The 24673-nt window shown below is 35.8% G+C and overlaps 1 protein-coding gene across 3 annotated transcripts in view; it reads right to left on the reverse strand.

Moving 5' to 3' along the window:
• Nucleotides 1-1688: 1688 nt before the first annotated feature.
• The window catches only part of Adck1 (aarF domain containing kinase 1), a 375938-nt gene continuing 352953 nt past the window's right edge, over nucleotides 1689-24673 (reverse strand). For all 3 annotated transcript variants that reach the window (XM_090379667.1, XM_090379666.1, XM_090379665.1), the window contains 2 exons: nucleotides 10463-10592; nucleotides 1689-2302 (listed from right to left, as the gene is read on the reverse strand). In XM_090379667.1, coding sequence (XP_090235793.1) covers nucleotides 2091-2302; nucleotides 10463-10592 — 342 coding nt within the window. In that variant the 3' untranslated portion in view covers nucleotides 1689-2090. The remainder of the gene's footprint in view (nucleotides 2303-10462; nucleotides 10593-24673) is intronic.

A 24673-nucleotide genomic window follows, 5' to 3' on the forward strand; every position in this document is an offset into this window, starting at 1 on the left:
GCATAGATTCAAATTGAAGAAAAACAGTTGTAGAATAGATGTGGGAAGTTTGCTTTTAGCCAGCAGTTAGTTGATTGCTGGAACAGACTTCCATCTTTTGATGTGGAAGTTGATAGCCTAAATAAATCTAAGGCTGAGCTGGACAGGCATTCAGAACAAATGGAGGGGTGAAATGAGAGTTTTTTTTTTTTTCTGCTTATGCTGCATAAGCTTGCTTGCTTGCATCGTATGCCTCTATTAATGCTAATACTGAAAACAAGAGCAGTTCAGTATCATGGTGATGCCTATCTTAACCTCAAAAGACATGACTCATCCTTCATGGTAGCAGGATGAGAATCATTGTGGCAAACACTCATCAATCATTTGTTGAAAATTCTCATTAATAATTTGTGGCAAATTCTCATTAATAATTTGTGGAAAATTAAATGATCCTCAATAAATGATTAAACTATTTGAAGAGAATCGTTTATCAACCAGTATTTTTAATGTCACAGATGCCAGGCAATTTCTCTGTGAAGTGTGGATATCAGATCGAAATTCCTTTCATCTATAGTACTTTAAGCATTTATAGTGCTTATGGGCCATGCATGGTGGTAGGGAATATAACAACGATTACTAACAAATCGTGAAATTATAGTAACCTTATAATACTGTGATAAATCTGACTAAAAAATGAATAGCAAATGTTTAGAAAATGGTACTCACCTTGTATAAATCTGCAATAAAATATTTTTGGTAGATGGTGGTTAAATTTAGGTTGGAAGAAGCATTAAAAAGAACTAAGGCGGGGAATGGGGTGAAAATATTTTAAACAGATTTTAAAATGAGCGCAAGGAAGTAGAAATGCAGATCTCCAATCCTTGGTTGTCATAAAGAGGTTAAAAAACGTAAATGAAAAAAAGAGAGTTTAAAAAACGTAAAAAACATAAAAAAAGAGAGAAGACCACGGTCTTCTCTCTTTTTTTCATTTACGTTTTTTAACCTCTTTATGACAACCAAGGATTGGAGATCTGCATTTCTACTTCCTTGCGCTCATTTTAAAATCTGTTTAAAATATTTTCACCCCATTCCCCGCCTTAGTTCTTTTTAATGCTTCTTCCAACCTAAATTTAACCACCATCTACCAAAAATATTTTATTGCAGATTTATACAAGGTGAGTACCGTTTTCTAAGCATTTGCTATTCATTTTTTACTAACAAATCATAACTGACTCATACAACAGGTGCAACTTCCAGAACACTAATAATTTAAATGATTATCTTTTTAGAATGAATAGAAAAGATATTTGAATTGCATGAATAGAAAAGAATATTTGAATTTCATGAATAGAAAAGATATTTGAATTGCATGAAAAGAAAAGAATATTTGAATTGCATGAATAGAAAAGAATATTTGAATTTCATGAATAGAAAAGATATTTGAATTGCATATTTTCCTTTCTGATCTGCCCAAAGATTATTCAATTAAGACATTGATTTGAATGTGAGAATGGGAAACATGACTAGTAAACTAAGAACTATGTAAAATGCTGAAATGAATTATCAAGAATTAAAAATGTATATACATTAGATTCAGGTTATATAATTGGCAATGAAAAAAGACTGCAATGAGAATACTGAGTATGAGTAGTATAATAATTGGTAGTTAAACATTTTTTATTTAAAATCTGCTGGTCATTTCATCATTTCATGCATTTCATTATCAAATCAATAAGACCATATAGCATATAATATGGTCAATCTATAGGAAAGGACAAGAAATTATTCAGTTTCAAATTCAACAGCTTATGTATATGTGAAACAGCAGTATAGCTGGGATTTGGAATGTTGCGGGAGGAGGGGAGAGATATAGAAAAGCATTATTTTAGGCCAACTTAATATTAAAAAATAACAACTACAAAACTATTAAAATTTACATTTAGCCATTATGAATTACATTAAAACTTTTCAGCAGCTTGCAAATATATTTTAAAAACTGTACACTTGGAGGGGTAGGGGAAATCTCCATCTATACTGTTGTACATATATGTAATTTTATCACACACAGATGACAGTATAAATCAAAGGTGAAAGGAATATATTTATCTCCTTTATAATATTTGTTTAAACCACACACCAATGCCTGAACTAATAAACAACAAATATAAATAATATAAGAAAATTCTTGTCTCTTCTATTTTTTTCAATATCAGCAATTTTGTTTTACAAAAAACAGATTTACACATGAGAAATCTGTCCTTAAACAGCACTTTTGTACAGCAGTGAGACACTGTATAGAATGACGAATAAGATCCTCTGACACCTGAAATGAAAAAAATTCAAACCTTATTAAAACCCACTGGACAAATTAAAACTGAAATTCTTAAGATTTTCATTTCTTATACTGATCATACAAACAGAGTTGTTGTCAAGGTACTTCAGCAGTATCAGTGAAAAATCTTTCCGATACCTTTTGTATAGTCAAAGCTTGACAGTTACAATTTATATTTGTTTATCATTGGTTGACACAATGTAACTAACAACAGCTGCTAATCAAACTATACATTACATGAATAAGTGAGCAGAACATTTTCTTTTAATTGGAAATTAGACATAAAAAATTCAGTTATCCTGTTTAATATTTTGGAATATAATATTTCTCAGACCAAAACATATACAATAGCTTCATTTAGTTAGTTTAGCAGTGAAGAAGTGGGCATGGAAAGGGAAATTGCTTACACTGACTAAATTTCACCAATTACACAGTTTAACCAATCTATATAAAGATTAGCTATTTAGTAATACATTAAAGAAACTTTACCAGAATCTTGATCAACTGCAAACTGAATTAAAGAATGCAAAGCATGAGTGGCATGGGTGACATAAGCAATTATAGACATGTTAGCTTGCCTTCTGTTGCAGGTAAAATAATGAAGACACTGGTTAAAGAAATGACGTAGGCCCATCTAGCATGGAATGTAGTTATATGCCAATTACAGCATCGATTTGTTAAGGGGTGATCTTGCCTGACTAATTTGACTGAATACAATGATGCAGTAATAAAGGAACTGGATGAAAAAAATACTTTTGGCATCATATACTCAGATTTCAGAAAACCTTTTGACACTGTACCATTTTGACATAAAAGACTGCTATACAAATTGGAGTAGTATGGCATTAAAAACAAGTTACTGTAATGGATAAAGGGATGGTAGAGTGGAAGAAGACAAAAAGTAGTTATCAATGGGCACTGCTCTTTCTGGACTATTGTTATTAGTGGAGTTCACCAGAGTTCACCCCCAGGGGCTCACATCTGGTAAGTATGAGCTTGGTGAACACCCAGGGTCCTGAGCTGGATATCATCATTCTTCTCTTTCTCAGTGATTCCCTTCTACTTTTGACTCTCTCTCAGGGTAACTCAGGAATTTTTTTTACTGGTGCAGCATAAGCCTCAGGCTTCCTTGCGCCATATAGCTAATAATAATTAATAAGCTAATAATAATAAATATAGCTAATATAGCTAATAATAATAAATAATAATAAATAATAATAAAGTAGGGTATAATAATAATAATAAGGGAGAAATAATATAATATAATACAATACAATACAATACAATTTTATTTATCAAGAGAATTCGTTTACAATAAATGAACTTGTTAAGAAAAGTAAATTTCTTGACAACAAGTTGTAATTCTTCCTTTACAACAGTTTTGTACAAATTTGTTATCTTACAGAAAAGACTATGAAGTCACTACACATAGTATATTCCACACTGTAAACAGAGGTAGTAGTTTATCTGCATATCAATTCTAATCTACTGTGTCATTGAGTATCAAGAATTTTCTTATTAGGAATTTTAATTTGGAGATGGGGTAACTTCTCCTAAGCCTGAAATCAATGCTAGCCAACAAGTTGTTTATTATATTCACTGTGTGCCTATCTCCAAATCTATTTAGTATCCTAGGGTGAGGAAAAGTAATTGCTTTTGGGTTCCTTAAATTTTGCGAGACATTTCTTTGCAGATTCGACTCTTCAAAAATAGTGTTAAGATTTTTTAAGAATAGATTTAACTTCAGTTTTTGAACTGGATACAGTATTTTATGTTTCAACAAAAATTGCCTTCTCTTGTTCAGGTCATTCCAAGAGTTTGTCCCCATTAAAAGTTTCAGAATCCTATTCATTAAGTTGTTTATTGCCCTTATTTCTATTTTATTTGCTCGTGCCCATATATTTACTAAATAAGTGAGTTGGCAGTCCACTAATGCATAAAATAAGGTAACTTTTGTTCTAAGATTTAACTTATTCTTAATGTAGTAGAAAAAGTACACATAAAATCTCATTTTTTTGTACAAGTTTGTTATAGGCATTACCCAACTTAGACTGAAGTCAATCCATAACCCAAGGTAACAATGATTTGAAATTTCTTCCACTGTTAGACATTTGCAATTCTTGAAATTCTGATCATGTAGACAATCATGTTTGTGCAATTTGATAGAGGGGTTGAATGTCCAAGGTTTGATGAGGAGGTCTTATTACCAAAAATTTTGTTTTTTCAAAGCTGAGTGCTAATTTATTATCGTGCAACCAAGTTTGTAAATGTATTGCATCCTGTTGTAAATCATTCTCCATTTTTGTTAGGTTCTTTCCTATTGTATATAAGATTATATCATCTGCATAAATTTTTATAAAGGAGTTCTTAATTACTTCGAATATGTCATTTATATAGATGTTGAACATGATTGGCCCAGCATGTGTGCCCTGAGGTACTCCTCTCTTTACATTATAAGATTTTCCCTTTGTATTTTCTACTTCTACTGTTATTTTTCTCTTGGTTAAATAATTTGCTAGAAGTTGATTGAGTCTTCCCCTTATACCATATTTTAGTAATTTCTGTTGCAATATTGGGATATCAATTAGGTCATATGCTTTGGTCAAATCTATAAATAAAATCAATATGAAGTTATTGTTGTTTAAATGTAAGTTTAGAGAGTCTACTAAGTTCTCTAATAATGTCTGTGTGCTCTTGCCCTTCTGATATGACAATAGAGAGTTGTTTAACAGTCCATATTGATGAAAATATTTGCTTATATGGGAAAATATATAATTTTGTATTATCATAATAATAATAATAATAATCATAATAAATAAGAAGAAAGAAAACGCCAAGGCATGAAGTGGAGCATTGAAATGAATACGTACATCATGCGAACGTACTATGAAATAACCAGACTAGAGACCGATATGACAATGTACAGATCGCGACTACATACCAAGTGGTTGGAACGATACCTGGATATTCAGGTCACTGAATGTCCGGGTATGCCAATGTTGGCTCAAATTTTACCATTAGCACTCTGATAAATTAATATTAAGACAGTATTCAGGCTTTCAATATTTTACCAGTAATGCATTAAATTCAATTAAAATAAACATAATTATATATGTTTGTAAATTTTATATATATATATATATATATATATATCCAATATTTTAAATTAAATAAAATAAAACATAAGCCAGTAGTATGGCAAAAACTGTAGAGTGAAAATTAACATAAAAATAACCCAAATAAACAAACAAACGAAAAACAAGAATAGACATAAATAGCAGCCCAGAAACCCTTGTATAATTTCAAACTTTGAAATTATACAAGGGTTTCTGGGCTACTATTTATGTCTATTCTTGTTTTTCGTTTGTTTGTTTATTTGGGTTATTTTTATGTTAATTTTCACTCTACAGTTTTTGCCATACTACTGGCTTATGTTTTATTTTATTTAATTTAAAATATTGGATGTATTTCAGCTTCATATGGAGGAATTGCATGTCGCTGCCTCTAATGAATGCTTAATTATTTAATTATTTATTTTCGCTTTATTATAATTTAACTTATTTTAATATAATTCAATGATAGTATATATATATATACAAACACATGCACACTTGAAGTACAAGAATGAAGAAATTGAAAAATAAAGGAAACTAGTGAAAAGAATAACACACTAAGCACAAGCCTCATACAAAACAGCAGCAGCATATATCACTACAATATATAATCGGAAATAAATGAAAATAGTGAAAATTAATATTAAATATTAAGTGTAGAGTGGATGAGAAGAGAACAGAATAGAAACTGAAGGAAAAATAATTTTAATAAATTTTATAAAATTTTCAAAATGGTTCAATTTTGGCTAAATTATGGCTAAGATATTTAACCAATATGGCTAAATATCAAAAAATAAAGTAATATAAATCAATAGAGGAAAACAGATAAAATAAAATATCACAAGACTCTGTTAGTGAACTAGCTGAATGAAAAAAGTACTGGAAGTCAAGACGCATTGAAAAATAATTGTGTGTGGGGAGAGGAACAAACAGAACAATAGTAAATTTCTATGAATAAAAATAAATAAAAATAAATACTATAAATGGATCAGAGAAAGCCAAAGTCTAAAAATGTGAAATTTCACTATAATAATCCAATGGTGGTGGGAGGAGAAAGGGGACAAAAGAGTCCTATGCAATCCCACCCATAACATTAATTAATGAATGGCATTGGCTATTAATAATCACTCTCTATCTACTACCACTCAACCATTCATTTATCCATAGCAGTAACTTGTCACCCTGCCACACTGCTTCAATTTGTATGGCAGTTGTTTATGTGAAGCACTATCAAAATCTTTATTGAAATGTAAATATACGATGCTAATATATCAGCTCTTTTCAGTCAATTTTTACATGTAGATCTCAAAAATAATTCTGAAAATTTCACATTATGTCACAATTTCTACATATACATTTTTGTGCTTACTCATAATAAGTATATCTTACTAAAATTTAGGGAAGTAGATATGACAATGATCTGTTGTATTACCTGCAACAATAATTTCTGTCTGCTGTCCACCTCTCCCTCTCTTTCTTTTGGAAATACAGTATAGCATAAGCATGAGTACAGTTTATCTATGTATCTATCACATGTCATTTGTTTCTTCTGTGTTTTGCTTAGCATTGTATTGTTAATATGTTTAAACCTTGTCTGTCTGCCGTCTAGTTTCCCCTTTCAGTAACAGAAAGACAGTTTTAGCATTGTACAGTTTATCTATGTATCTACTGCATATTTTTTGTTTCTTCTGTGGTTTGTTTAATAACATTGTATTGTTAAAATGTTTAAACACAAGCAAAGGAAGTGTCGGAATCATCCTGAAAATTTCTACTATGTGTGTGTGTGTGTGTGTGTGTGGACGATTTACAACAAAAAGGAAGAAATAAAAAGATGATATATGGAATGTTGAGGAATAAGAAAAGGAACAATGAAGAACCAGGGTTCCTAGTTGATATGGGTGGAAAATTAGTCACATATGAGAAGGAAATCAGGAAACAGTAGTAGGACTATTTTACAACCCTGTTTAATGCTAACGGAAAGGAAGATGGTGCGAGAAGAGAAGAACTTGCAGTGGGGAAAGAGAGCCCAAAAGTTGGTCTTGGTGAAGTAAAAGAAGCAATGAAAAAGATTAAGAATGGAAAATCACCTGGAGATGATGAGTTACCAGTTGAAGTTATTAGGACAGCTGGCAATATTGGATTAAAATGGCTGTATGATATTATTAGCCTAGTTTGGAAAGAGAAAAGAATACCATGGTTGGACAAAGGGACTCATACCAATTTTTAAGAAAGAGTCCAGAAGAGAATGTACATGGGAATCACTTTATTATGCCACTGTGCTAAAATTTTGGAGCAAATACTTGACACAAGTTTAAGGAATAAAATAGAAAAGAGAATGAGGGAAGAACAGTATGGATTCAGAAGAGGAAGATCAATGACTGATCTGATATTTTCTTTAAAAGAATTGCTAGAAAGACATTGAGAGTTTAGACCTTGAAAAAGCATATGATATTGTGCAAAAAAAAAGCATGGGAAAGTCTGGAGAAAATGGTAATAGACAGGGAGGAGGTTGTGATGATTAAAAATATGTATTCAAAGTGTTAAAGTTGTTAACAAAGAGAATAGCAGCTAGTCAAGAGTTTCTTCTGTAACGTTAACAGCCTGTTATGGCTAAGGAAGTTCCAATGAAGTGTAAAAAGCTGATAAATGGGGCATATTTTGTCCCAGTTTTGACCTACGCTGCTGAAACGTGGAGGATGGATAAAAAGGATACCAGCAGAATCCAAGCAATGGAAATAAAGGTCTATGCTAGCTAAAACGATAACAGACAAAATTAGAAATATTGACATTAGAATGAACTTGGGAATATCTTCAAAAAGGCCTCTGAGGTTGGGAGAGTACATATCCAAAATTTAAAACAAATACACCAACTGTTTAACTATAATGGTTTAATGAGCCTGTTACTTAAGGATGTGTTGCTTAAATATCATTGTTGTTGAGAAAGGAGGCGGAAGCCCCCGAAAGCTTCAGTCAATGTTTTATCGCTTTTAATTTTATTGTATTTTATTGTATTTTAAATATTTTATTTATATTTTATTATATTTTATCGCATATTTTATTTTGTAAATCAGTTTTTTGCATATATTATTTTACTGTGTAGTATCGTTTGGTACATCTTATAGTTTTCAGTATTAAACCATTATAGTTAAACGGTTGGTGTATTTGTTTTAAATTTTGAACTTGGGAATAGAAAGTTTGAGGGAGAAGAAGACTGCATCATGTTTGCGATGGTTTGGACACATGAAGAGAATGAACTTGAACAGAATACCAAAAGAATGAGATGAAAATGGACAAGAAAAGGCGAAGAGGAAGACCCCGGAAAAGATGGAGAGATCAGATTAGAAAAGATGTGGAAAAGAAGGGAATCAAGTGGGAGAGAATGACAGAAGATAAGATTTGGGAAGATAGAAAAAGATGGAAGGCTTTGATTCACCTGACCCAACCCTAGTTGGAACAGCAAGGAAGATAGAATAGAATGTTTACTTTGTTATAATTTATTTTAAAATTGTTAGCTTACAGATCTATCATTCCTATTTTGATTCTAATAAATCAGTAAGTACTGATGCAAAACAGTGTTTATTCATTCAAGGTGGTATGACAGATAGTGAGGTTCTCTCATGCTTGGTGGAAAGCTTGCTTTTGATTCCTGGCACTGTCAAAAGTTGTCTGAGTGGGAACCCTCTTATAAGCTTTATTCACACTGCAGACAAGTTAGTTGGTCTAAGGTAGGGTATAAATATATATATTTTTTTATAAATAAGAAACCATTCATTCTGATCCCAGAAACCAAAGTTTTTTTATCCCACATAAGAGGAAAAACAGATCATAAATACATGCAATTTATTATATAGTACATACTAACACCTAAAAAGGCCTAAGTTCCAAATGCTGAAACGACCCAAACACTTCCACCCTTCTTGAATCACTATACATTCTCAGAATGCTGATATTCAACTACTAATCAAGGTGAAAGCAATAACAAGGAAAATTTCCAATTTTAAGTAACCTGTCCACTGTAGGATTCCTCATTAATCTCCAAGAGGAAATCTTAGCTTTTTAAGTACCCAAATTACCTCTTTGCTGACCTTGTGCTGTTTCAAAATCTGGAGACTAAGCACCTGCGAGGTGATCTGATTGAGGTGTACCTTGAATGATTTGAGCAGGCTCAATGCTGATGGGGTACTTCCACTTGCTGATATTAAGAACCTGAGTGGGCATAGATTCAAATTGAGGAAAGACAGTTTCACCCCAGGGGCTCACATCTGGTTAGTATGGGCTTGACACACCCAGGGTCCTCAGCTGGATATCATCATTCTTTTCTTTCTTGGTGATTCCTTTCTACCTTTGACTCTCTCTCTCTCTCTCTCTCTCTCTCTCTCTCTCTCTCGGCGCCTCCGTAGCCAGGTGGGAAGGAGCAGCAGTGCGTAGCACACGCTTCTTGATTAGACCGGGGTTCGATCCCGTCACCACCAAATACGGAGGATGCGAAAAGGTCAGGGAATGACCACCGCATATTCCCGGAGCAATATGGCCTTAGTTGCTAATGCTCCTAAAAAACCAAATAACAAATAACTCTCTCTCTCTCTCTCTCAGGGTAACTCGGGAATTTATTTTTGGCTGGTGCAGCATAAGCCTCAGGCTTCCATGCACCATATAGCTAATAATAATAATAACAGATGTGTGGAAGTTTGCCTTTAGCCAGCAGGTAGTTGATTGCTGGATCAGACTTCCATCTGTTGTTGTGGAAGTTAGTAGCTTAAATAAATTTAAGGCTAAACTGGACAAACATTTGGAGTGACTGGATGGGTGAAATGGGAAGGTTTTTTTTTTTTTTTTTTTTTTGGTAATGCTCTATAAGCTTGCTTTCTTGCATCACATGCCTCAACTATTGCTGATATGCGACTTTGGCTGTTCCTTACATTTTACTGCACACTTTTGTCATTATATTATATAACTTAATACCCAACAGCTAGAACAACCTTCCTTGATGGATTATACAAGTATTGAAGAAAAAATTTATAATGAGATAAGGACATACCCAGCACAGATTCAATTCCTCGTAGAAGATCTTGAGTTTTTAATACAAGAAGCATTTCTCTTGGGACCTTATTTAAGACATCAGATATCTGAGAAAAGTAATTTGTAATATGATTGCGAACTTCATTTTTCTGAAAAATAAAAAATAACAAATCTGAAATAAAGTAACTTATGAAAGAGAATGTGTACAGTTTATTACAAAGCATTTTTCATTTACCAAAAGTACTCATTGATGTCAACAAAAAGAGACGGAATTGCAGTGAAACATTAAAAATAACAATCTTTAGAATAATAAGTTAGTTAATGTACATAGTAGTTACATTTCAGGCATGTTAACAAATAATAATAACTGATGATTTATACAAAAAAAAAATGAGCAAAAAGCAATGACTTTTTAGCACAAACCAAGAACATTTTGTTTCTGTGCATCTGCCATATTGCCCATTCATTCCTCCAATAATCAGTGCATGGCAATAACCATAATATCCAGTGGGCTACAATATAGATACTTTATACGATATATATGAAAAAAAAAAGGAAAATTACAATTTCTGGATTTCTGTTAGTCCACTTTTAATGAAATTAGGGAATGCATGATAAATCAGTCTAAAAAAGCAAATATAAAATTTTATTAGAATTCATCTAATGAGAATTGTTATTCAGTCTGTATATGTGTTTAATGTTCAAACTTTGATTTCCATTTTCTTAATGTGGAACAAGCCAGTAAAGTTTTGTTTTCAGTCTTACTTTAAGTATAAAATTAAAACTGCATCCCTTTTTGACTTAGGGAAGAAAAGCACTAATAAAAGGTATCTGTAAACTATTTTGTCCAAACTGTCCAAGTCTATGGCTTCTTCACTATTACTAGCACAAGTCTAGGATACCTTAGTAAACATTTGTTCTGAATTTTATAATATATCTCCTGAAAGATAAGTAGTGCGACTCTTTTTAAAAAATAAATTGAAATATACGTGAACAACTAGATTCTATACTTTTGAAAAAAGAGAACAGATTTCATAAGAACAAATAAAGCTTAAACCTTGGTTTTTGTTTCACTAATACAAAAGCGACCAAGGTTATAGTGTACTAAGTTCATGCCATAAAAGGTATAAAAGAAAAAGGTTTTTAGTAACCATTTATAGAGATTACCCTATAAAAAAATATAAAAGTATAAAATTCAGTAAAAGGCAGTACTTATTAAAAATCAATCAATGCTCAATATTACATATATTTGCAAAAGTTAATAATTGTGATGTTTGAAAAATTTTTCAAACTGAAGATGCATGATCATTAACATTAGCATTGGTAAAGACATATGATGCAAGAAAGCAAACTAATACAGCATCAGCCAAAAAAAAAAAAAATTCTTATTTCACTCATCCGCTCGCCCCAAATGTTTGTCTAGTTCTGCCTTGAATCTATTTAAGCTATCAACTTCTACAATGACAGATGGAAGTTTGTTCCAGCAATCAACCACCCGCTGGCTAAAGGCAAACTTATGCACATCTATCCTATAACTGCCTTTCCTCATTTTGAATTTATGTCCTCTCAGGCGATTATTCTGAGCAAGAGGAAGAATGCCATCAGCATTGAGCATGCTCAAACCATTAAAGGCTTTATACACGTCAATCAGATCACCTCGCAGGTGCCTAGTCTCCAAACACTTTAATCTGCAAAATTCAAGCCTTTCTTCGTAAGAGCAACCCTTTGTTACATTCACTAATCTTGTTACAATTCTCTGTACTCATTCCAGCAGCTCTATATCATTCTTAAAATGAGGCCTGCAGACTTGTATATAGTACTTAAGGCATGGCCTGACCATTGCCTTATACAAGGGGATAATCACCTCCTTTTTCTCATCCTTTGTGACCAGCTTATTTCTAACATAGGCTTCTGTGTCACCTGTTAATTTATATGTATCCCATGCATTTTTCTTTTCTGCCACATATCATTGTCTAATAAAATCTGACTGAGTGTATAAGGCCCAGTGTCAGTGGGAATTCGGATGGATAAAAGTAGTAAAGCATATATATTGTGCACTGGAAAAATTAGCACAGCTAGTTAAAATAAGTTTTATAGATAAAATGGTATCACAAGACTTGCTGCAGACTGTACTGCCATGTTTTAATTACAGCTTTATCTGGTTTCATTTTCATGAATCTTGCCATTGAGAGTATATCTTGTTGTGTATTATTTGCCCATAGTCAGTATAGGGGACTGACAGACCAAGATGGCCTGTCAGTGGGAATTGCTGATTTGGCTGTGGTATCAGCCATATAATTTCCCCAAATCCTAATATGACTATGGATCCAGTAGAAGCAGATAAAAATGTACATTCACAGAGAGAATGTATCATCTGCTGAACCCGAGACAGAACTTGGATGAGAACGATAACAAGATGCAGGGTATTTCATCACGATAACAAGATGCAGCGTATTTCAGAGACCGCTGGGAGTCATTGCAGTACAAGTAAACACATGGGTTGTGTTAGGGTAGCTAAGAATAGGAACAGGTGCATGTATACTTGCGTGTACACCAATGCTAGGAGTTTGGTAAATAAATTTGACGAATTTGAAGTATTACTCAAAACATCAAAGGCAGATACTGTTGGGATATCAGAGATGTGATGTCACACAGATATAAGGAATGCAGAACTGGAATTTGGGGAGTACAATGTGTACAGAAAGGATAGACAGGATAGAAAGGGAGGAGGGGTTATGCTATTAGTTAAGAAACACATAAAATCCAAGGAAGTGAAGCCAGTCGACATCACTGGACAATGCAGTGTCCAGACAGTTTGGTGTGACATAAGCATTGGGAGATCAAAATTGAGAGGAGGAGTGTGCTATAGGCCTAATGACTCTGATGAGTATAATAAGAAACTGTACAGGGAAATCGAGTGGGCCAGTAAATCAGAGAGTCTTATAATGGGGGATTTTAATTTCCCAGATATTGACTGGAATTTGTGGGTTGGTCACTCACACACTGGCAAGGCTTTTGTGGATTTGTTGGATGATTGTTTAACCTTGACAAATGCAAAATACTGCATATGGGTAGAAGTAACCCCAGAGAAACGTACCAACTGTGTGGTACTACACTTAAGGTGGTAGAAAATGAAAAAGACCTGGGAGTAATTGTGCAGGCAGATATGAAGTTTTCTGAGCAATGCAGACAGGCTGCCAGGGCAGGTCATGGGGTTTTGTCAATGATATATAGGAATTTTGCTAGCAGGGAAAAGGAGGTGATTACCCCTCTGTATAAGGCAATGGTCAGGCCACGCCTTGAGTACTGCGTACAGGTCTGGAGGCCTCATTTTAGGAAGGATGTAGATTTACTTGAGCGTGTACAGAGAAGGGCAACAAGATTGGTGAGGGGAATGAAGGGATCCTCTTATCAAGAGAGGCTTAAGTTCTGCAAATTGCAGTGGCTGGAGACTAGACACCTGCACGGTGATCTGATTGAGGTGTATAAGGCCTTGAATGGGTTCAGCACGCTGAATTCTGATGGGATCCTTCCACTTGTTCAGATTACGAACCTAAGGGGGCATAAATTCAAATTAAGAAAGGGCAGATGTAGAATAGATGTGCAGAAATTTGCCTTTAGCCAGCGGGTGGTTAATTACTGGAACAAATTTTTTTTTTTTTTTTTTTTTGGTAGTTATTGGCGCATCGGCTTCTGTGGCCATAGTGCACCTCCCAAGGTTTTTTGCAGTACTTTGATCCAAGCCCGAGGCAGGATTCGAACCCGCGACCTTTGGGTTGCCAGGCAGGTGCTTTACCCACCCGGCTAGCCTGGTCGGCGCTGGAACAAACTTCCATCTGTCGTTGTGGAAGTTGATAGGTTGAATAAATTTAAGGAGGAACTGGACAGGTATTTGGAGGGAATGGTGTGATTTTTTTTTTTTTTTTTGGCTGATGCTGCATAAGCTCATACATTTGCTTTCTTGCATCACATGCCACTACTACTACTACTACGATGCTAATAAAGCCTGTAATACAGTCACAGAATCAGTATATATAAAAAAAAATTGATTTTAGCTAATTCTAATATGATCCAAGACTAACATTACAGCAGGTAGCTTTTCAGTGTGTACATACTGCGTTCTGAGAGAATCAGCTCAAATATAACTTTGGGCCATCTGTATAAATGATATGTTTGTATCAGATGGCACCTGGGATTTCTCCCATCTCCACTCTGTATAAATGGTGCTGGATAGAGCTGTAGGTAGACAGAAGGTGAAGAATCAGATTTCACCTAATTCTTCGAGGGAGAAGCTACATGCTGGATCAGGGGCATGCCTAAGGGGTTTGCTTTGATGTTTGGACAACCTTATCTACTGTTGAGTAGCACTTCGACTTGAATACCTGTACTTGGTAACAGGAGAGACTGCTTCTACAGGGATGGGATACACTTAAATAGAAAGGGTGCAAGAATATTTGCTGATGCTATCGAGGCAGTGTTAGGTGGGTCGGAAAACTGCTAGCTTGGGGAGATACCAGGACTAATAGATTAACAGTAGCCACTGGCAGAAGTGAAAGTGATTCTTGTACTGCTTCTATCGGAATGAGCAGAAGCTTGGAAAACAAGATGCAGGATATTTCAGAGACTGCTGGGAGTCATTGCGGTACAAGTAAACAAATGGGTTGTGTTAGGGTTGCTAAGAATAGGAACAGGTGCATGTATACTTGCGTGTACACTAATGCTAGGAGTTTAGTAAATAAATTTGATGAATTTGAGGTATTGCTCAAAACATCAAAGGCAGATATTGTTGGGATATCAGAGACGTTGTGTCACACAGATATAAGGAATGCAGAACTGGAATTTGGGGAGAACAATGTGTACAGAAAGGATAGACAGGATAGGAAGGGAGGAGGGGTTATGCTATTAGTTAAGAAACACATAAAATCCCAGGAAATGAAGCCAGTCGACATCGCTGGCCAGTGCAGTGTCGAGTCAGTTTGGTGTGACATAAGCATTGGGAGATCAAAATTGAGAGTAGGAGTGTGCTATAGGCCTAATGCCTCTGATGAGTATTTTAAGAAACTGTACAGGGAAATAGAGTGGGCCAGTACATCAGAGAGTCTAATAACGAGGGATTTTAATTTCCCAGATATTGATTGGAATTTGTGGGTTGGTCACTCACACACTAGCAAGGCTTTTGTGGATTTATTGGATGATTGTTTTCTACTTCAGCCTGTTCGGGAGGCAACCTAGAGGAAGTAATACTCTTGATTTATTATCAGTAGTGATTCTTCATGCATTAAGAATCTGCAGATAAAGGAACCACTAGGTAGCAGTGATCACAGTGTGCTGAAGTGGGATTTACTCAAAGAGGTAACTACCATCAGGGGTAAAGGGAAGGGTTTTTGCTTTCGTAAAGGCGACTACGATGGTCTGAGACAGTATTTAAATTCTATACAGCGGGACCAACTGATGATGTTACAAACAGCAAATTTAAAATGGAAAGCATTCAAAGAACTTATCTTGGAAGCTACTAGACTTTACATACCAACTAAGAAATATTGTTCAAGGTTTAGGCCTAAATAGATGTCAGATGAACTAATGAGACATATGGCAGAGAAGAAAATTGCATGGGATACATAAAAATTAACATGTGATACAGAAGCCTATGATAGATATAAGTTGATTTGTAACAAAGTTAGAAAGGAGGTTAGGCAGGTGAAGGCATATTACGAGAAATCTTTGGCAAAGGTTGCAAACGAAAACAGCAAAGAGTTCTTTACTTATGTAAACTCTAGAAGGAAGGGGATGAATCAGATTGGTCCACTTGATATCGATGGTTCAACTGTTGATGATCCTGCTCAGGTAGCTAACAAACTAAACGAGTATTTTGCACCTACATTCACACATGAGGAGTTATTCAGGAAGAGGAACGTAAATGAGGTGAAGTAAACTCTGGCAGTGAGCTGGATGATTTTGTAATAACTGAGAGGAAAGTGGAGGAGAAATTGTTGAGTGTTGAGGATAAACACAAAAAAGGAATCCGAGGTGAATGGGATCTATCCAGTTATATTAAAGGAGGCAGCAAAGGAAGTAAGCAAACCGTTAGCCATAATTATGAGAGCTTCCTCGGACTCAGAGTAGGTACCCATAGCCTGGAGATGTGCAAATGTGACCCCAATTCACAAAGGAGGATCAAAGGCTGACACAAGTAATTATAGATCTGTGAGTTTAACTTCTGTTCCAGGAAAATTAATGGAGGCACTGGTTAAAGAAGCACTGCAGGATCATCTAGACAAGACTTCAATTATAACTCAAACACAGCATGGGTTTGTTAAAGGAAAGTCTTGCTTGACCAATTTGATTGGATACTATGATATAGTTACAAAAGAACTGGATGCAGGGAATAACTTTTATGTTATATACTTGGATCTTAGAAAGGCTTTTGATACTGCTGCACATGGGAGACTGCTGCACAAATTGTGGCAATGTAGCATTGGAGGCAAATTGCTGCTATGGATAAAGGCGTGGTTGAGGGGGGAGAAGACAGAGAGTGGTGGTAATCAATGGACATTGCTCATCGTGGACAATTGTTATTAGTGGAGTCCCTCAGGGTTTAGTGTTGGGTCCAATATTGTTTTCTGTATTTATAAATAATATTGATGCTTAACGTCCAAGTTTGCAGACGATACAAAGGTTGGCAGGGTTGTTAAGGACACTACTGATGCTATGCTGCTGGATCTGGTAAGGTTGAGCAGATGGGCAGAGAGGTTGCAAATGTAGTTTAACATTGACAAATGTAAAGTACTACATATGGAAAACAGCAACCCCAGGGCAACGTATCAACTCTGTGGTACTACACTGACAGTGGTAGAGAATGAAAAGGACCTGGAGGTAATTGTGCAAGCAGATATGAAGTTCTCTGAGCAGTGCAGACGAGCTGCAAGAATAGCTGATGGTGTCTTGTCAATGATATACTGGAATTTTTCTAACAGGGATAAGGAGGTGATTATTCCCTTGTATAAGGCAATGGTCAGGCCACACCTTGAGTACTGTATACAGGACTGGAGGCCTCATTTCAAGAAGGATGTAGAGCTGCTGGAACGAGTACAGAGAAGGGCAACAAGATTAGTGAATGGAACAAAGGGTTGCTCTTATGAAGAAAGGCTTAAGTTCTACAAATTACAGTGTCTGGAGACTAGGCACCGACGAGGTGATCTGATAGAGGTGTATAAAGCCTTGAATGGTATGAGCATGCTCAATGCCGATGGGATTCTTCCTCTTGCTCAGAATAATCACCTGAGAGGGCATTAATTCAGATTGAGGAAAGATATACACCTTTATACACCTCTATCAGATCACCAGCGAGGTGATCTGATAGAGGTGTATAAAGCCTTGAATGCTTGAAGACAGATGTAGGATAGATGTGCAGAAATTTGCCTTTAGCCAGCGGGTAGTTGGTTGGTGGAACAGACTTCCATCTCTTGTTGTGGAAGTTGATAGCCTAAATAAATTTAAGGCTCAGCTAGACAGGTATTTCGAATGAACGGAGGAGTGAAGTGGAAGTGTTTTTTTTTTTTTTTTCTGGCTGATGCTGCATAAGCTTGCTTTCTTGCATCATATGCCTCTACTAATGCTAATGGACAATTGGCAGCTTGGTAATATACAAGTTTTTCCATTGTGGCTTAAATTCGGATTTCCACATAGGATGGTCAGACACAGATTTTGGTTTTAAAGCATAACATAGAGAAAAATCTAAAAGATATTTCTTGGTTAATGCCTAAGAGTATGAAGGAGTTTGTTTATGTATGGGTGATGCACACACACACATCATTTCTACTATCAAGGTAGTTTTAATGCATCATTTTAATTACATCTTATATTGTGACGTTTGTTTGTGGATGTTTCCACAATATGAAATATAAATAAACAATTCATTAAAACTACCTTGGTAGTAGAAATGATATGTGTGCATCGCCCATGCATAAACAAACTCCTTCATAGAGACAAATGTTTCAGTCAAAGCAATAGCGATAATTTATTTGCTTCCACATATAGGCTCTGGACTGAAAATGCTCAAAATGCTTGGGTATCAATGTGGATAGCCTGATGGTGGATGGTGACCAGCCATTGAAGAACATATTTTAATTTTGATTGCAAAACAAAGTGCATGATACAGACATGGTATAATGCAACAGTATGCAGCCCATGAACTAGATGAAAGAACATGAAAGATATACAAACTTCTTATGCATATCTAACATATATGAGTATTTTGAGTATGTGTGAATAATTTTGCATCTCAGATAATTTTGCATCTACATTCACACATGAGGAGTTATTAAGGATTGAAAATGCTGGAAGGTTATCAAAATTGTAGTAGGATGCTTAATGATTTTGTAATAACTGAGAGCAAAGTGGAGGAGAAATTGTTGAAGTTAAACATAAGAAAGGCACCTGGGGTGGGTGGGATCTATCCAGTTATATTAAAGGAGGTAGCAAAGGAAGTAAGCAAACCCTTAGCCATAATTATGAGAGCATCCTTGGACTCAGGGGAGGTCCCCACAGACTGGAGAAGTGCAAATGTATCCCCAATTCATAAGGGGGGGATCGAAGGGTGACACAAGTAATTACACACTAGTTAGTTTAACTTCTGTTCCGGGGAAAATAATGGAGTCACTGGTTAAAAGACAAGTCTGCAGCAATAATTCAGACACAGCATGGGTTTGTTAAGGGAAAGTCTTGTCTGACAAATTTGATTAGATATTATGATGTGGTTACAAAGGAACTGGATGCAAAAAATAATTTTGATATCATACACTTGGATTTCAGGAAAGCTTTGGACACTGTTGCACATGGAAGACTATTGTACAAATTGGAGCAGAATGGTATTAAGGGTAAGTTGCTACAATGGATAAAAGAATGGTTGAGTGGGAGAAGACAGAGGGTGGTAATCAATGGGCACTGCTCTTCGTGGACTAATGTTATTAGTGGAGTCCCATAGGGTTCGGTTTTGGGTCCACTATTGTTTTGTATATTTATCAATGATATTGATGAAGGTATATCAGGCTTAGTGTTGAAGTTTTCAGATGATACAAAGGCTGGCAGGGTTGTTAATGACAGTAATGGCAGTGTGCTACTGCAACAGGATCTAGAAAATTTGGGAAGATGGGATGAGAAGTGGCAACTGAAGTTTAACACTGACAAATGCAAAGTACTGCATATGGGTAGAAGTAACCCCAGAGAAACGTACCAACTGTGTGTAACTACACTTAGGGTGGTAGAGAATGAAAAAGACCTGGGGTAATTGTGCAGGCAGATATGAAGTTTTCTGAGCAGTGCAGACGATCTGCAAGAGTAGCTCATGGTGTCTTGTCAATGACATACAGGAATTTTTCTAGCAGGGATAAGGAGGTGATTATGCCCTGTCATAAAGGCAGTGGTCAGGCCATACCTTGAGTACTGTATGCAGGTCTGGAGGCCTCATTTCAAGAAAGATGTAGAGCCGTTGAAACGAGTACATAGAAGAGCAACAAGATTAGTGAATGGAACAAAGGGTTGCTCTTACGAAGAAAGGCTTAAGTTTTGCAAATTACAGTATCTGGAGACTAGGCACCTGCGAGGTGATCTGATTGAGGTGTATAAAGCCTTGAATGGTTTGAGCATGCTCAATGCTGATGGGATTCTTCCTCTTGCTCAGAATAAGCACCTGAGAGGGCATAAATTCAAATTGAGGAAAGACAGTTGTAGGACAGATGTGCAGAAGTTTGCCTTTAGCCAGCTTTAACCTTTACGCAGTAAAGGTTAAAGCTGGCCTCCAGACAAGCAGTATGCAGGTCTGGAGGAATCATTTTAGGAAAGATGTAGATTTGCTTGAGAGCGTACAGAAAAGGACAAGATTGGTGAGGGGAATGAATGGATCCTCTTACCAAGAGAGGCTTAAGTTCTGCAAATTGCAGCACATGGAGAGTAGGCACATGTGAGTTGATCTGATTGTGGTGTATAAGGCCTTGAATGGGTTGAGCACGGTGAATAATTTTGATGGGATTCTTCCACTTGTTCAGATTACGAACGTAAGGGGGCTTAAATTCAAATTGAGGAAAGACAGCTGTAGAATAGATGTGCGGAAATTTGCCTTTAGTCAGTGGGTAGTTAATTGCTGGAACAAACTTACATCTGTCATGGTGGAAGTTGATCGGTTAAATATATTTAAGGTTTGTTAGTTTGTTTGTTATTTGGTTTTTAGTAGCATTAGCAACTAAGGCCATATTGCTCCGGGATATGCGGTGGTCATTCCCTGACCTTTTCACATCCTCCATATTCGGTGGTGACAGGCTCGAACCCTGGTCTAACCAAGAAGCGTGTGCTACGCACTGCTGCTCCTTCCCACCTGGCTATGAAGGCGCCCATATATTTAAGGAGGAACTGGTCAAACATTTAGAGGGAATGGTTGTGTGAATTTTTTTTTGGCTGATGCTACCTAAGTTCATACACTTTTTTTTTGCTTTCTTGCATCACATTCCACGATTACTATTACTATAGGTTGATTATTATTATTATTATTATTAGCCATATGGTACAAGGAAGCCTGAGGCTTATGCTGCACCAGCCAAAAAAAAAAAAAAAAAAAAAAAATCCCAAGTTACCCCCTGTGTGTGAGAGAGAGAGAGAGAGAGAGAGAGAGAGAGAGAGAGAGAGAGAGAGAGAGAGAGAGAAGTAGAAAGGCATCACCAAGAAAGAGAAGAATGATGATATCCAGCTCAGGACCCTGGGTTTGCCAAGCCCATACTCACCAGATGTGAGCCCCCGGGGTTCATTGTTTTTTTTTTTTTTTTATCAAAAAACAAGCCCAATAATTCTGTAACAGGTACTACTGGAATAATATTCAGGAATAATAAAATTCTGGTTCTGAAAATTATGTTTACAACAAAAATGAATGCAAATGGTCTTTATGGTAAGAACTTGAATCAATTAACAAGTGCCCAGGAGTTAAGACAATCAATAGCTTGTTTGTTGCAGTTGTTTTTCAATAATCTCCATGTTGCACAACTGAGAAAAATTGGCTAAAGTAATCAATATAGAGGGCACCATTTGCAGGTGGAGTAAGTTATTTGATTTAATTCACTTTAATGGCAAAAAGCATAACATTAAAACTAATACTTACGGTATTCCCTCCCATAGGCAAAAGGGATGAGAGAGAGGGGGGTGGATCCTAAACAAATTCAGAAAGAATGAAAGACTGACTGGATAAAAAGTTTTTAATAAAAAATGAGAAGGTGCTCTAAGACCAATAAAGGTCTTTTAAAATACAAAATCTCAAAGTTGTGTCATATGCTTTTTCCTTGTTAATGAAGACTGACAGCAGGCATTCAACTTTTAGGAAAGCATTTTAGATTAATGTTTTTGTCTAATTAAGTGGCCCAGAGTGGACCTGTTTCTTTGGAAGCTACGCTTGCCAGAGAGGTCATTTGATTCTAAATACCATAAAAGACAATTGACCATTCTCTCCAGGATTTTGCACAAAAAACCACTAGTCAGAATGACAGGTCAATAATTAGTAGTAATTTTATGGTCCTTTCCTGACTTAGCAAAAGCGATGACAACTGTCTTTGCCAGGCATAGAAAAACTGCTCTTCAAGAAAGATTCTGTTATACAAAGAGAGTAGGTGATTCACAGATTTTGGTAAAAAAAGCATAATGAAAGCTATCTGGTCAAACAGCATTTGCCTTAGCATGAATTCTAGTTCTTTTATCTGTTATATAGTAAATGGCCCATTATAAAGATAAAATCCCTTTGATGTGAAGTTAATAGCCTGTATTTCATTTTTCTTCAAGAAATTGGCTATTGCAGCAATAATGTATGTACTATTGCAGAAATTGGCTATTGCAGCAATAGCCAATTACTGCAATAGTACATACATTATACTGTACGATCAATAAAGTGGAGATGTGAATTTCTCCTTCACTTTCTGGATTTTGACCTGGACCACTATACTGCTGGCTGACTGGGTAATAGATGAGGTAAAATGGTTCCACAATTCCTTCAACACTGGTAGCAAATGTAGCATGCTTTGGCTTGTGAATATTAGAGGCATATGATGCAAGAAAGCAAGCTTATACAGCATCAACCAAGAAAAAAAAACACACATTTCACACATCCATTCTCAGCGGAGATAGGGGAAACCTGTTGTGGCATCAGAAAACTAACTAACACAATCCATTCGCTCTAAAAGTTTGTCAAATCTTCCTTGAATTTATTTAAGATATCAACTTCCATGACAGATGGAAGTCTGTTCTAGCAATCAACCTGCTGGCAAAAGGCAAATTTCTGCACATCTATTTTACACTTCAAAGTCTTTCTTCAATTTGAATTTATACCCCCTCAGATTTGTTGTAATTGTTGTTGTAATTAAGGATTTTTGGCACAATGGCCTCCTGGGCCATATTGTGCCTGTTCATGAATTTCTTATGACTGAAAATTGTATATTATGTCTTTCAGAGATGGTTATATAACTTTGTGCATTTCAAATATTGAAATAGTTCTTCAAAATCTGCATTTTTGCCAAGTATCTGTAATAAAGTTAAAGGTTCCTGCAAATTGGATAGAGAATAGAAACTGGATTTTCGGATAGTTGCGTACTGAGGGCATTCTATTAGAATATGTTTAATTGTTAGCTGGGTCTGACAGATGAGATATTGAGGAGGATTCTCTCCCATAAGCATGAACAGATGCATTCTATAAGAATGACCAATTCGAAGTCTTGCCAAAATGACTTCTTCTCACCTGCTTCTCCTGAAACTAGAAGTCCACAGCAGAGGTTCTTTTTTAATCTGGAACAGTTTATTATTGACTTGTGTTTGCCAAAGTTCTGACCATTGAGTCCTACATGCTGTTTTAATAGTGGATTTATAATCAGTGTACGAGACTTTCAGATGGCAGAAAGATGTACTGTCAGGATGTTTAGCAGCATGATCCGCACGTTCATTACCTGGGCTGCTGACATGACCAGGGATCCAACAGAAGGTGACCATCTGGTTTGATGTTTGATATTGATATAATCTGTATTAAATCTCTTTCAGAACTGGATGGTGGGAAGAAGTAACAGACTGAATGGCGGTGACTGCACTTAAGGAGCCAGTGTATATCAAAGCTTGCTTGAAATACTGCTTACTTATATTATCTAGGGCCAGTTTTATTGCATATAATTCTGTGGTACAGATAGTGCATTTGGTAAGAAGAGATAGAGATATTGAGAAGGTAGAAGAAATTGCTACAGCACCTACGGCTTCATCTGTTTTGGAGCCATCAGTGTAGATAAGTAGTTTTTCTGAGTTTTATAAGATGTGGGCTTCATGTAGCTGCTGTAGGTTGTTGTTTTGCAGGTAGTGTTTTCCCCCATCTCAGAAAGAAAATATCACAATGAGGTGAAAATTGAATCCAGGGAAGTTCAGGAGAAGCATAGTCATCAAGAAAGTTAATATTCCAACTGCCCATGATCTCTTGCATTCGAAGACCTGCAGGGCAGTTTTCATTAGGTTTATTACAGTATAACATTACATTTTGAGGATCAAACAGGTATTCCCAGCTGGGGTGAGATGGGATACTTTTAATTTTTGCAGCATAATTACAAAGTAAGGTTTTTCGTCTGAGGTGCAATGGGGTTCAGTTGCCTCAATATATAGGCTGTGGACTGGAGATGTTCTGAAGGCTCCCATGGCTATCCTTAGGGCACTATGCTGAATTGAATTTAGCCACAACAAGGAACTGTTCCTTGCGGAGTCATACACAGGTGATCCATAATCTAAGCAGGATCAAATTAAAGTTCTATAGAGATGTGATATTGAGTGTCTATCAGCACCCCAGGAGTTAGCGGAGACAGCTCTTAAGATGTTAAATTTCTTTAGACAGGCCGTTCTAAGGTAGGCTATATGATTGGAAAAATTAAGTTTATTGTCTAGATACAAACCCAATAAACAAAAGTTATTGGTAAGAGGAATCAAGTTATTTTTTAAATATATTTCAGGATCTGGGTGTAGTATGCGTATTTTGCAAAAAATGCATTGCTGTTGATTTATTTTCTGCTAAGGAATAGTCATTCCTTTGTGCCCACGATTCTATTCTGGTTATGGATATTTGAAGTTGCCTTTCAATGGCATTCATAGTTTGTGACTGACAAGAGATGATCAGGTCATCGGCAAACATGTATGATTCAACTGTTTTTGGTATGTTTCGTGTCATATTAGTAATTCT

Source organism: Mastigoproctus giganteus, chromosome 8 (assembly GCF_048544385.1).
Source record: "Mastigoproctus giganteus isolate SK-2022 chromosome 8, ASM4854438v1, whole genome shotgun sequence".
Classification (NCBI taxonomy): Eukaryota; Metazoa; Arthropoda; class Arachnida; order Uropygi; family Thelyphonidae; genus Mastigoproctus; species Mastigoproctus giganteus.